Consider the following 14,561-nt stretch of genomic DNA (forward strand, 5'->3'; position numbering starts at 1 on the left):
GTAACTGGGTGATTATAAAGGTGCTTTACAGGTGTCTTCGATAGTACTTGTTGAGTTAGCATAGATCAAGATTCGGATTTGTCACTCCGATTGTCGGAGAGGTATCTCTGGGCCCACTCAGTAATACACATCACTATAAGCCTTGCAAGCATTGTAACTAATGAGTTAGTTGCGAGATGATGTATTACGGAACGAGTAAAGAGACTTGCCAGTAATGAGATTGAACTAGGTATTGAGATACCGACGATCGAATCTCGGGCAAGTAACATACCGATGACAAAGGGAACAACGTATATTGTTATGCGGTTTGACTGATAAAGATCTTCGTAGAATATGTAGGAGCCAATATGAGCATCCAGGTTCCGCTATTGGTTATTGACCGGAGATGGGTCTCGGTCATGTCTACATAGTTCTCGAACCCATAGGGTCCGCATCTTAAAGTTCAATGGCGATCGGTGTTATGATTTTTTGTGTTTTGATATACCGAAGGTAGTTCGGAGTTCCGGATATGATCACGGACATGAAGGGAATCTCGAAATGATCGAGACGTAAAGATTGATATATTGGACGACTATATTCGTACACCGGAAGTGTTACGGGTGGTTTCAGAGAAAACCGGAGTGTCAGAGGGTTACTGGAACCCCCTCCCCCGGGAGAAATAGTGGGCCTTATGGGCCTTAGTGGAGAGAGAGGGGGTTGGCCTAGGGCAGGCCACACGCCCCTCCCCCTCTGGTACGAATTGGACTAGGAGAGGGGGGGCCTTTTCTTCTCCCTCTCCCCCTTCCTTTCCCCCTCCTAGTAGGAGTAGGAAAGAGGGGTGTCCTACTCCTACTAGGAGGACTCCAACTCCTGGCGCGCCTACATGGGCCGGCCAGCCTCCCCCCTTGCTCCTTTATATACAGGGACAGGGGGCACCTCTAGACACACAAGTTGATCTATTGATCTCTCCCAGCCGTGTGCGGTGCCCCCCTCCACCATAATCCACCTCGATCATATCGTAGTGGTGCTTAGGCGAAGCCCTGCGTCGGTAGCATCATCATCACCATCATCACGCTGTCGTGCTGAGAAAACTCTCCCGTGAAGCTCTGCTGGATCGGAGTTCATGGGACGTCATCGAGCTGAACGTGTGCTGAACTCGAAGGTGCCATGCGTTCGGTACTTGGATCGGTCGGATCGTGAAGACGTATGACTACATCAACCGCGTTGTGCTAACACTTCCGCTTTCGGTCTACGAGGATACGTGGACACACTCTCCCCTCTCATTGCTATGCATCACCATGATCCTGTGTGTGTGCGTAGGATATTTTTTTAAAATTACTACGTTCCTCAACACCCACGTGCGTCCATTTTGTGCTTACCGAAGAGACTTGTGCGGCCGGAGAGGCGAGGTGGCGTGGGCTGCAACAGTTGGATGGTAGTGTTTTTGTCTGCCCCATGAAATTGGTAAGTGCACTTTCGGGGAGGATTAGAGCAACTTCAACGCGTCGACTCAAACGGACGCCGATTTTGTTCATTTTTTATTCGTTTGGATCGACCGTCCGCTCGGCGTCCGCCCTGTTTATCATTTGGGTCGGCAGTGCGCCAAATGCGCCGACCCATATTTACCGGTGTGGCCGGCTGACCGCCTTTTTCAACAAATATGCACACATTTTGCATAGTTTCACAAGCAAACAAAAATAGCATAGTTTTACAAGCTGAATAAAAATTAAATTGTCTCGAATACATGTGAAAAAAAGATACATCTATTGGTTGTCAACATGAGCCAACATATGCTCAACCAAATCATTTTGCAACTACATGTGAGTTTCCCAATCACGCATTTCATGATGAAATTGGGTGAACTGTGCAAACGTTGTCGCTCATCCATGCTCAGGCACAACATTCTCGCCCTGAAACTGAAACCCTTGATCGTAGATACGTTCCAGGCGCTTATCCTCTACGATCGTATTGTGCATGATCACACAAGCAGTCATCACCTCCACAACTTGGTGCTCCAAGTCCTAGCAGAATACCGAACGATGCCCCATCGAGATTGCAGAACACCAAAGGCACGTTCGACGCCCTTCCTAGCACCCTCTTGCTCTTGGGAAAATCTTTTCCTCTTCTCTCCGATAGGGTTGGGTATTGTCTTCACAATAGTAGTCCACCGAGAATAGATATCGTCACCTAGGTAGTATCCTTTGTCGTAGTTGTGGCCGTTGATGGTAACATTCACCGGCGGGTTGTTGCCTTCAGCAAGCCTTGCAAACGCCGGCGAGCGTTGAAGCACGTTGATATCATTGTGTGATCCGGCCATGCCGAAGAAAGAGTGCCAGATCCATTGTGAGGACAGAGCCTCAAGTATAACAGTGCAAGCCCTGACATGGCCCTTATACTGCCCTTGCCAAGCAGAAGGGCAGTTCTTACACTCTCAGTGCATGCAGTCTATGCCGCCAAGCATCCCTGGGAAGCCCCTGTTGGCATTCTTCGCCAACAAGCGGGCTATATCTTGAGCAGTCGGCTCTCTCAAGTACTCAGGACCAAACACAACAACACAGTCTTGCAGAACTTGTACATGGAGGCATGTAGACTCGCTCATACGGACATACTCATCAATGAGATCACCAGGCACTCCGTATGCAAGCATCCGGATGGCTGCAGTGCATTTTTGATAAGATGAGAAGCCAATCTTTCCAAGGGCATCCTCGTTGCACTTGAAATAATTATCGTATCTGACCACCCCCTCTTTAATACGGTTGAAAATATGCCTGCCCATACGGAAACGCCGCCGAAATTTCTGATGTTTGAACAGCGGGTTGGTTGTGTCAAAGTAGTCCTTCCAAAGAAGGAAATGGCCACTCTCTCGGTTGCGATTCAACGCTAGAAGGTGCCATGGGATCAAGCCACGAAACAACAACCGCTGCCTATTAAGATGGTCATGGACCAACACGGCAGCCAAGATCTCCTCATCATCATCACACGAGGAATCGTCGGAGTCGCAAAGGAAAATGTGGAAAAAGTACTCGTCGGCAGAGTCCATTTTGTATCTTGGCAAACTGTCAAACAGCTTGCGGGCGTCGACGAAGAAGCTGGCCGGTGAAGAGACACGCGCCTCCCTTGGACCAGCTGGATGGCCTGGCGGCGTCAGGACAGCGGGCGTTGTTGGACGAAGGAGCTGGCCGGGCTCAGGGAGGCGGCTTCCTGCTCGCGGCGATGTCAGTGGGTGGGGTAGGAAGTTTCGGTGCCCTGGCAGCGAGGCGGTGGTGGCGGCGACGTGGGAGGTGGTGGTGTTGGGGGGTGTCGGCACCAGCTGCTGGCAGAGGCACAGGAAATGGGCGGCGAGGGCGACGGGGCAGGGGCGGGCGAGGGTTTGCTCTCGATATGGGGAGGGAGAGGATTGCCAATGTACCGGCGGCTAGCGAGCCAGGAGGACTAGGCGCGCTCCGCGCGCGTTCGCTTCGTGTCCGCGCCGACGCAAATGAGGTTCAAAATTAGGTCAGAAATGGATCGGCAGCGGATAAAAAGCAGACACACGTCCGTTTGGGTCGGTGCATTGAGCCGACTTTTCTGTTCCCCCCAATCAAAACGGACACGCGCGGACAAAATGAGTCAGCGATTCAAGTTGCTCTTAGTTGTTATTTTGATGTCTAGATATAATAGTGGGTCTAATCGTGTGGCTCTAATTCTTTCAGGCCGTTGTGTGTATATTATAGATGGGGTGCGGCTAGGAAAAATAATGTTTGCTTTTTTAATAGGAGTAGAATCTGGAATCTGGTATTATCTGTTCCAATAAATAGATAATTCCAGAAGTAATAAACAGGTGTAAATTAAATAAAGTTTTGATATAATTGGAATTGTAGAAGCAAATACCAGTTTACTATATATATATATATACATTATGAATAGGTAGAGATCTACTTCCTCGGTTCCAAAATTCTTGTCTTAAATTTGTCTAGATGCAGATGTACTTAATACTAAAACATGACTTATTACATTCATATTTAGACAAATCTAAGACAAGAATTTTGGGACAGAGGGAGTATTTAGTAGCGTAGTTGTTGACGATTATTATTACAAACTTTAGCCTCCGTTTGATTTCGGAGAAAATTTATTGGGCTTTCCAGAGCCAGAGGGAGTATAAAAAACAACAGCTAGCTATCTGACATGCTGGCTAGCTGGAAATTTCAGCAGGGGTCATGTTTCCAGTTCCTCTGCTTTGCCGGCCTTCTGCCTAGCTTTCCGTCGCATGCCTCCTTTCCGGCCACCAGCGCCCTTCTTCCCTTTCCCTCCTTTGGAGCCTCCACTGCCCACCCTTCTTCCCTGAGCCGACCCGCTAGACCTGTTGTCCTTCATCTGTGGATCCACCAATACCTTCCCGTTACAATCCATAATGACATGGAACCCCTTCGCAGGGCACATCATCTCTTACTATCAATCCTTCTTGGGGCTAACGATCATGTGAATTAGGGTCAATATTACCTCTGTATTGTCATAGGGATTGGTTTGCTTTGCACGTTTGCTCGGACGTCTGACTTCTCCACACTTTTTAGTCACAAAAGGCACATGAGCTTCATCGAGCGTCCCCTTGATCTGAGCGCCATACCTGGTTGTTGCTACATATCAGTGGGGTTTACAGTAACTCTTGAAAATGATATGAAGTTATATCTGACCTGTTTATTGTATTATGTGTGGGTGTACGTGTCTGAAAATTTACCTCTGTTGTTCTTGATTATAATCCATTTCCTCACCAGAGTCCTCATAAGCTTGAGTTTCTTCGTTCTCACTGTTTCTGATGTCTTCTTCCGAATCTAGCAGTGGTGACTCAACAGCTCGAAGTTCTTTTCCACCCTATAAAAAGCACAAACACAAATCTCACTGAGCTCACAAGCACAAAAATATTTAAACAAGTACTACTAGAAGCTAAAAAAGGCATGTCCTACTGGGAAGATAACATAAAAATATCATGATAGAACAAGATTCACTTCCCCAACTGTGTTACACTGCAACAAAACAGTGATCCGAGATATGGGTAAAAAGACCATATCTTCACCTCTAACGGAAAGCAGCACCCACCGCTTTGTTGAGACACCCCCAATACACGGACGTGTAAACCGTCTCTACAACACCCACCCGCACTGGAATAAGTTATCCACTATTTTAAATATTTTTATTTGAGGAAGTTATCCAAATGCCCATTAAATAGCCATCGACTTGTATGGAAGGAACTACGATCTGATCTCCTAATGAGAACCAAAAACAAATCCAGGACTTTGCAGCATCAGTGGCATCTCACCAGCTCCCCAGTGTTCCAGCCTCCATCAGATCACATCCATGGCACACGACAGCTTACAAGTGATCAGCTGCTGCTGTGGGCTCAAGCGTTGCACGACAGCGACGTGGAGTGATGAGCGCGTCCGGTTCAGCCGGTGCAGTTCCCACTGGAAGCGGAAGTCGGGATAGGCCTATTTGCAATTTGGGCTTTTCTAGTACTTTTGAGGTTAGTCCTCCCCATTGTGGGCCAAATTACTAAACAATAGGGGTATTTCTGTGCAAGTCAGCTGAGCACAAAACACGCAAGTCACATAAAAGTAGGAGTTTATATATGTGGCTAATTACTACTTCCAGGCTCAAGTCCATCGATTCTTTCCTTTTTTGGTTTTGATCCACTGCCTCCATCCTGATGCAATTCATCTCCCAGATGCCGATGAACATGGCGCGAGGTAGCTGCTGCAGCCTAGCAGATTCACCTTTGCAACCACAACTAGCTGATTAACTGCTGAGGACATAATAGCCTCTCAGTTTTAGTCTCAGCAGTAAATTGTTTTCCCTTTGTACTTGTACTTGTTTATCCGGATCATAAAAACTTCAAGTTATCTGCCAAAGATATTTTTAACTTGTCATCCTCACGTCCTGGTAAGAAGTAGGACACCGATAACTACCGAACGTCAGGTATGTGCACATGGCAAAATGAACGTTTTTTGTGGCAATTTATATTTGTCGAGGATGGCAACTTTAGTGGGCAAGCATGGGAAATCTGTCTTAGTTTATTTTTTGCCAGGAAATTGCCATGCTTGTAAACAAAAATTGCCATCCTCACGTCAACTAAAATTCCCATAAAAAACGTTTGCTTTGCCATGTGCACGTACCTGACATCAGGTAATTATCATTCCGAAGAAGTATCAAGTAGAACATGATATTCTTCCTTCTATTTGTTTACTTAATGTGAGAAATTATTTGCTCCGTAGTAGTTCAATTTGATATTGGCAAAAGAATGCTTAATATTTGTACGAATTTGTTCTCAGGTTTTTAAACATTCACTCTTCTACTGTGGCAATTTCCATTGCTGTTCGTTTAATCCTTCTTTGAAGTCAGAATAGACTCGTTTGTCCAATAAATGCTGATCCCGTGTAATTAACTAAACGCTTATTTAATCACAACCAATTGTTTGTTTGTTCTTTCAGATTTATGGAGTAAAAAAAGTTTCAGCTTGAAGGAAGACAAACATAAGAAGCAGCTCAATGTGTTTCGCTTGAAGGACAAGAACAATCTGCTTGCTAGTTAAATTACTAGGTGGACTCTTTTACTTGACAGTGTAATAGGGACTGTGTAACCATGCTCATGCTCGAGTGTAATTGCAATAACATTTCACAAGGAATAAAAATGTGGGCTTTTGCTACACTTGCATATGACGATTATATTTATTTATTCAATGACAATTACAACACCTTTGATACCGGCGGTACATGCCCTCCACTACCCAATGCATATACTTTTTAACTCAAATTGTGAATGTATTTTCAAATTCAAGCAGATTGATTTGAATTTGAGTTTTCCATGTCTATCAACCGATTCTACGGTTGTCAAACCCATCTCAAATGTTGAGACGGAGGCTATGGCAACACCTTACACGGGAGCAAAAACCATATCTAGCATCTGTAGCCAGAGTTTTACCCGTTGCTACATTAGTATAAAACCGCCTCAATCGACTATTTTTGCTGTAATATTTGACTATAATCCTATATACCTAAATAGTCCATACCCACTACCTCTATTATCTTAACATGCACACATGCCACCTCATCAAAGGTCCACCACAACATGCATGAGAAAGTTTTCCATTATTAGTTGATCCCATGCACACATCCCACACCAGCACACATGCCACCTCATCAAAGGTCCACTCAACATGCATGGGAAAAAGTTTTCCATTATATTATGCCACTTATATTAAAAATATTTTTTGATTACACAATAATCAAATACAATATATAATTTGTTTTAAAATTTAGTTCATATATTAGTAATTCCCGCAGCAACGTGCGGGGTATTCTCTAGTTATAATAAAGGCTTAATGCCGAAGAGAAAACTTCAGGAGCAGGAATGTTGCAGATGCAAAGATAGACAAATAGGACTATGTAAACAGCAAGATACCTCAATAGCACAAGTAGGGAACAAGTCAGGATCACCATAACCATCTTCTGCAGCATCAATTTGCATTCCCGATGCCTCGTGTGCTTTACCCTGGAATGAAGAGACATATAGCAGACAATTAAATTAATCCCACATCGCAGCAAATATTACAATTACATTTCATAACGGCAATACCCTTGCATGAGGCCTTGATTGACACTTCACTCTCATTCTCTTTCTATCAAAAACATTCTTCAAATCTTCCACTTCATGTAAAACTTGGTCACCTTCTCTGCCCTTGTTGTCCGTCGCAGTCCCATCAGTCCTTGGTGTCACCTGTGAACATGATGACAGTGCTTTCCTTACGCGCATGCGCCATCTAACATTGTAAATCAATTTTGTATGAGGTTGACAGGACCAATTTCTGTGGACGCGTAACTAATAGACATGTTTGGATAATCATAATCTAGAAGTAAATTACAAGATAGAAAAGGAACTGAAGAAAGATACTTACTCCAAGAGATGATTGTGGCCATTTTCACGTAGCACAAACAAATATTCACAGAGTTGTTTTATCTGCTAGACAGCAAAGGTACAAGCAACCAGGGTCATAACTAAGACAGAAGAGAAGCTAGGCAGGCAATACTCCACTACCTCATCTGTAGTAAGCTCATGATTCTTGATAGGCAGAGATGCTGGATCGTCAAATGAAATTGTCAAAAAGGAACCAAGAAACTCTAGTGGTGTCTGGGCCTCAGACCATATAAAATCTGATGCTAGACCAGTTTTCCAGAATTCTGTGCTTTCCTGCCTACGTAAATAGTATATGATACAAATTTAGAACAGTGTACCTCCCACCAAACTGTACTACAATTCAAACTTTGAAAGTACAGATCCTGAAGAAAAGAACAGCAATGCCAGCTATTTTTAATGCCTATTTACTGCTCTAAAATAATCATGCTTAACTGCTTTTCTGACTTTACAAATAAGCTCATCCTCCCTCTCCCTCTCACTCTCCCTCTATGTCAGATGGCGCACACCATTCTATTGATGCCACAAAGGTATGGCGGAGACCATATGACAAAGTACATTGTGAGGCAAGCCAACACCTTCGCGTGGAAGCGTCATACCTTTGCAGCAGCCAGCAACAATATTGTGACAAACGATATCACATAACATAAGCCACTAAGATATGCAAAAAAAAAAAAGACAAATCCAGTAATGATGTGGGAAAAAATACCTACCGCTTGCTCTTCTCTGCATCCACACTCAGCAAGTGCAGGTGCTTCAAATCAAGAAGTTCTGGTTGAATATTTGCAGGGGCTTTATATCTCAGACAGATAACATAAATTTCAGCAGGCGTGGACCGACTTGCTACAGGTCTACTCAGATGAACACGCTCAAATAGCTGTAAATGGGTACATTTGATGCATTAATAGCAACTTGTATAAAATAACTAGCAAAACAAACACTTTAAAAACCTGTGATCAAAACACACCTGTTTCAGGCAGAACATTATAGCCTTGTAATCTTGACACCTGAAGAACTATTGAAGAGAATAAAAACTGATTTGAGATGTGCACTTCACACAGGGGAACAACATCAAGAGTCATAATTTGCATCATAACGGATTGAAGAACTGATGGAGATTAAGAAAATGAGTGTTGCAAGAAGGCATCAACATAAAAACTATCTACCTCCGTAACTCCTTTTTTCAGTTCAAATTGAATGGTAAAAATGTCTTAAATTTAGTTACGGAGGTAGTACCAAGAAGCTACCAGAAAAAAATATGATCCACTATGTTTATCACACTAGGTAAAGTACTGATCCACCATGAAAGCTTAGTTACACTAGCTAATATATCCGATAAACTTTTATTACATATAAACACTGCAAAACACGTAAAAAGCATATTTATCACATGTTCGTGTAAGAAGCCTCACATCATGAATTCACCCCGCAAAACAAATACACCATTCATACCTTGGTGATGAAGGTGCCATTGGGGGCGAGGAACATGGTAGCTAGGCGCACGGCGTCCATGACAAGCGCTGACTGCGTGGCTGTGGCCTCCTGCGCAGCCGATGCACTGGTGCCACCACACACGGAACGATTTCCTCCCTTTTTCTTTCGTCCAACACCGTCGTGGAGGACGACTTCAAATGACGCGACGCCCCTCGAGTCCATGAGCCGCCGCACGGCGGCGCCGCACCTGGCACTGGCAGTTATGTCTTCCTTGAGAGAGAGAGCGCCGCGGATGGGGCGGATGGGCACGAGGTCGACGCCGACGACGAAGGCGCCGGGGGCGGCGCGGCTGACGGCCACCTGGACCCACCCCCCAGGCGCGGCGCAGAGATCAAGCACCGCGCGAGCCGTCGGGAGAAAACGGAAGAGCGTGTCGAGCTGGAGCAGCTTGAAGGCCGCGCGACTCCGGTACCCTTGCTCCTTCGCAAGGAGGTCGAACTTGTCCTGCGGCCGCTGTTTCCCGTTGTTCCCCGCATCCATGGGCATGGCTGACGCCGCCGGGCTAGGGCTAGCTTCATTCGGGCCGGGCTTGCTTTCTGTTTTTTTTTTCGATGCAGGCCGCTTCGCTCATTTTGTCCTGAGCTTTGGAGTCGGTTAAACCGCATCGGCCTCGTGGGCTTGAGTTCTTTAAGACTACTCAATAATATAGGTAATAACATCACACATATCTAAATAAAATAAATGATGTGGCAAGCAATAAATAAAGAAAAAAAATTATGTGATAACATAACTAGTATGAGTAACATATCAAGACAAAATAAGTCTATAACCTAATAAATGAAGTGTTGCATGTTACTACATATATGTTACTCCACACTATAAAGGTAGTAACATAGAGTAGTAACACGGACATGTTACTACTCTATGTTACTACCCATTGTGGCTAGTCTAAATTTAGAGGGGAGTCACGCGATGCCGAAATTTGGGACGCCCACACACCGCGCATCAAGATTACTACTTAATATAGGCATTTATTACTCAAAAAAACTTAATATAGGCATTTATGATATACAATAATTTCTATCCAGTAATGCATATGAATGCGCAGAGGTATACTAGTAGGCAGGGTGTGGGACAGTATCATTTATTTCGTATGCGTACGTCGTCCAGTAGTTGCAGGTTAGTTTCATCCTCGATTCGACCCTTTGGATTCAATTCCTTGTTGGACATGTATGTGCTGACTTCTGTTTTTTCTGCGTGACATTAGAATGTTGGTGGAGAGTTCTGGATTGAGTTGTTCATTGAGATCATTGGACTTGACGGTTTACCTAGATTGGATTCGTTGGAGATTAGACAAGAAACAGACCTGGATCCTGATGAGGGTAAAGAGCCAAGAATGCCTGAAAGTTATATAGCTCTAGATGATAAGCTTGGGTAGGTTAGAAGGTACTTTCATATGATTTTTGAATTCAAACGATCTCCACTACAATATTGTACTTTTATCTAAATGTGTGATGCTCGGTTGGACGAAGAAAGAAGCGGAAGCTTATTAATCTCTAAGGACGCCTAGGACTGGCAGCATACCATGTTGAGCAGCTACGCTTGATAAATAACATAATGACTTCATGCTGGGTGAATTGACAGCCTGCAAGCATTAAACACTAACTGCACGCGAATTAAACATCTGTCAACCGCATGTGACCGTTTATGGCTGTTTTGCTAGGAACAGTTAATTATGTCATGTCCTTGATACTGATTGTATGGAAAGATGGAGATTTGTAATATACTATATACGAATGATTACCGGTTGTGACCAAGACAAGCAGGTGCTATGGATCTTAAGTACAACGTTGCAAAGCTCAATTATTAGTGGACAACCCATAAACACACGCTGCCTACGTGGTAGGTGAAGAAGCAGCACTTACTAGGAGATGCATAGGGGAATGATGACAAAACGTAAATACTACTAGGTACGTAGTGGTTCGTCGACGATCTGGTGAGTGCGCTGCTGAATTTAGGCAACAACGACGATCCTTGTACAGGAAATAAGTTTCAGTTGTTGTGGACGAAGAGCACGGTTGTAACACACCGATAATCATGTTACAGTAATCTCCCCCTAATGATGCCATGTCATCCCCTTTTTACTAAGCCAATGGTCACTTGATCAAAATTCAAGTCAAACTCAAATATAAAATAAAGTAAAAATAATATTTGTTCCGACTGCAAAAAAAATGTTCGTTGGATTGAAAATATTCACTAACTATTTTTCATGAAGAAACCAACATAATTTGAATTCCCCAAATGTCTCTAAGAATATTTAAAGTGGGCAACACGTAACTTGGCCATTTTTGAATTCTAAAAATAATTATCCTTTTCCAAATATTCTAGAGACTTGTGTGTGGCTCAATAATCTTGCCCTGGAATTTTATGCAAAGTTTCATAATTAACAGAATTCGTTTGATCACTAAACTTTTTAGAGGACATAGCTACTTATAATTTTTTTTAAAGAAACAAAAAGAACCATGGTACATGTTTGGCCCAATTAGCAAAACTAGGATGCCCAGCCCATCTCCCCTCGCCTACTACCTCCTGTACACGGGGGGGATCGTGGCGACCATCCAGGCCGCCATGGCCACCGTTGGTGCCGTGGAGGCCATCCCACGGCTCCTCTGGTGTATAAGGAGGCCACCCCGAGCCCCCGTGCAACCCTAGCTTCGATTCCCTCTCTCCCTCGCGCCGTTTCCCTCTACCGCGTGCACACCCGAGGCACCATCCTCATGACCCCCTTCGTCATCGCGGCCACCGACCTCCCCTTCGCCTGAGTTCATGTTCAGGAGCCTCCCCGTCCTCGTCTCCTTCGCCTACGTGCTCTGAATCGAGCCGGGTCGCGCCGTACGCCCGGGATCGAGCCGTCTTCCCCGCGTTCGGTCGCTGCTGCCCCGCCCCGGATCTCCTCCCCCAGCGCTCCCCGGCCTCCCGAGCACGTCATCAAGAACCGCTGTGAGGCCCTCGTCCAATTCCCCTTCTTTACCACTTAGAATCCGTGCCGTAGCAGTTGCCCTTGAGCTCGCTCGGAGCTCCGCGTGCCCGCTCGCCTCTGGTCGTGCTCACAACGCCTAGCCCGCGACCTGGGTTCCCGCTACCGTACCCGCACGCCCAAGCCATCCCCTGGCCGTGTCCGCCTGGGCGTGGTGCGACGGCCGCGCGACCGTGCTACCGCGCTCTCGGCCACCCTGTGCTGCTGGCTATTACTGCCGCCCCTTGCTCGTAAGCTACTGCCGCTATGTTGCTTGCTGTTGCTACTGTCGTTGTACTGCTGTTGGATGCCCCTTGTGCCGTCGCTGTTGTTTGCCGCTGCCGCCGCTGCTTGCTGCGTCGCTCCTGTTGCTGCCGCTACTGTCCGTCGATGCCGCCGTTGCTACGGCCAGCTATGGCCGAGCTGTGTGTGTGTGTGTTTTGCGTGGTGTGTGTGCGTGCAGCTGGCCATGGCCGTGTGCGCCCCTGTGTTGTGTGGGTGTCTTGAGCAGCGTGGTGTGTGTGCGTGCAGTGTGGTGTGTGTGTGCGCCATGCGTGTGGCTGGCTGGGCTATGCCCAGTAATGGCTGGCCTATTAGATTAGTCTAGGATTAGGTATGTTAGTTGAATCGCTTAATTAGTATAATGTGTGGATGACATATGGGTCCACCTAGTTAGATTAGATAATCTTTTTGGAAATTAATAAAACAGTGACATGCGGGCCACCACCTCCACTTTTGACCAGTCAAGTTGACTTGGTCAATTTGGGTTAAAATTAATTACAAAATTTCAGAATACTAATAAAACTTTGGAAATTAATATAAAATAAATTATAATTCGGATGAAAATACTTTGTACATGAAAGTTGCTCAGAACGACGAGACGAATCTGAATACGCCCTCTGTTCGTCTATCACACGTCCCTAGTATAGCAAACATTGAACTTTTCCCCTCCGGTTCATCTTTCTCACAGACGTTTGGAACTGGGAAAATTTTCCCGGATGTTATCCTCCTTCGCCAGTATCGCCTAGCGCTGCGTTAGAACACCTCTAGCACCACTTATTATCTTGTTATATGTTGTTGTTCTAAGAATGATCATGATGCCCTCATGTCCGTATTTTACTTTATCGACACCTCTATCTCTAAACATGTGGACATATTTTTTCGATTTCGGCTTTCGCTTGAGGACAAGCGAGGTCTAAGTTTGGGGGAGTTGATACGTCCATTTTGCATCATGCTTTTATATCGATATTTATTGCATTATGAGCTGTTATTAAACATTATGTCACAATACTTATGTCTTTTCTCTCTTATTTTACAAGATTTACATGAAGAGGGGGAATGCCAGCAGCTGGAATTCTGGGCTGGAATAGGAGCAAATATTAGAGACCTATTCTGCACATATCCAAAAGTCCTGAAACTCTACGGGAATTATTTTTAGAATATATACAAAATATTGAGCGAAGAAAGTACCAGAGGGGGGCCATCCACCGTCCACGAGGGTGGGGGCGCGCCCTACACCCCTGGGCGCGCCCCCTGCCTCGTGGGCCCCCTGGTGGCCCTCTGATGCCCATCTTTGCCTATATGGAGTCTTTCGTCGAGGAAAAATCATAAGCAAGTTTTCCGGATGAAACTCTGCCGCCACGAGGCGGAACCTTGGCGGAACCAATCTAGGGCTCCGGCGGAGCTGTTCTGCCGGGGAAACGTCCCTCCGGGAGGGGGAAATCGTCATCACCAACGATCCTCTCATCGGGAGGGGGTCAATCTCCATCAACATCTTCACCAGCACCATCTCATCTCAAACCCTAGTTCATCTCTTGTATTTAGTCTTTGTATCCAAACCTCAGATTGGTACCTGTGGGTTGCTAGTAGTGTTGATTACTCCGTGTAATTGATGCTAGTTGGTTTACTTGGTGGAAGATCATATGTTCAGATCCATTATGCATATTAATACCCCTCCGATTATGAATATGAATATGCTTTGTGAGTAGTTATGTTTGTTCCTGAGGACATGGGAGAAGTCTTGCTATAAGTAGTCATGTGAATTTGGTATTCCTTCGATATTTTCATGAGATGTATGTTATCTTTCCTCTAGTGGTGTCATGTGAACATCGACTACATGATACTTCACCATTGTTTGGGCCTAGAGGAAGGCATTGGGAAGTAATAAGTAGGTGATGGGTTGCTAGAGTGA

The 14,561-nt window shown here is 45.2% G+C and overlaps 1 protein-coding gene and 1 long non-coding RNA gene across 3 annotated transcripts; one reads left to right on the forward strand and one right to left on the reverse strand.

Moving 5' to 3' along the window:
- Positions 1 to 3,889: 3,889 nt before the first annotated feature.
- On the reverse strand, positions 3,890 to 9,941 carry LOC125523548 (adoMet-dependent rRNA methyltransferase spb1-like). 2 transcript variants are annotated; one of them, XM_048688575.2, is made up of 10 exons: positions 9,373 to 9,941; positions 8,888 to 8,935; positions 8,634 to 8,797; positions 8,044 to 8,200; positions 7,904 to 7,965; positions 7,585 to 7,768; positions 7,411 to 7,500; positions 4,694 to 4,827; positions 4,459 to 4,582; positions 3,890 to 4,332 (listed from the first exon to the last, which is right to left on the reverse strand). In XM_048688575.2, exons 1-10 carry the CDS (start codon positions 9,898 to 9,900, stop codon positions 4,174 to 4,176), a joined length of 1,650 nt encoding a protein of 549 aa, XP_048544532.1. In that variant the 5' UTR covers positions 9,901 to 9,941; the 3' UTR covers positions 3,890 to 4,173. The 2 variants fall into 2 exon arrangements, with proteins under 2 accessions (XP_048544532.1, XP_087392084.1); XM_087535958.1 differs by lacking the exons at positions 7,904 to 7,965; positions 8,044 to 8,200.
- A 1,743-nt stretch (positions 9,942 to 11,684) lies between these two features.
- On the forward strand, positions 11,685 to 14,357 carry LOC147960788 (uncharacterized). Its single transcript, XR_015611702.1, has 2 exons — positions 11,685 to 12,354; positions 13,690 to 14,357. It is a non-coding gene; the product is annotated as an uncharacterized LOC147960788 (long non-coding RNA).
- The last annotated feature ends 204 nt before the right edge of the window (positions 14,358 to 14,561 follow it).

The sequence above is a fragment of the Triticum urartu genome, chromosome 7A (genome assembly GCF_056163025.1).
Source record: "Triticum urartu cultivar PI428250 chromosome 7A, HENAU_Tu73, whole genome shotgun sequence".
NCBI classification, from domain to species: Eukaryota; Viridiplantae; Streptophyta; class Magnoliopsida; order Poales; family Poaceae; genus Triticum; species Triticum urartu.

What these genes read in the sequence shown, in the direction of transcription:
- LOC125523548 (XM_048688575.2), bottom strand. Translation starts at nt 9,900, where the DNA reads ATGCCCATGGATGCGGGGAACAACGGGAAACAGCGGCCGCAGGACAAG. An exon ending in TAATGTTCTGCCTGAAACAG is followed by an intron (nt 8,798 to 8,887) that starts GTGTGTTTTGAT and finishes ACCCATTTACAG; the next exon opens with CTATTTGAGCGTGTTCATCT. An exon ending in AATCAAGGCCTCATGCAAGG is followed by an intron (nt 7,501 to 7,584) that starts GTATTGCCGTTA and finishes TCTTCATTCCAG; the next exon opens with GGTAAAGCACACGAGGCATC.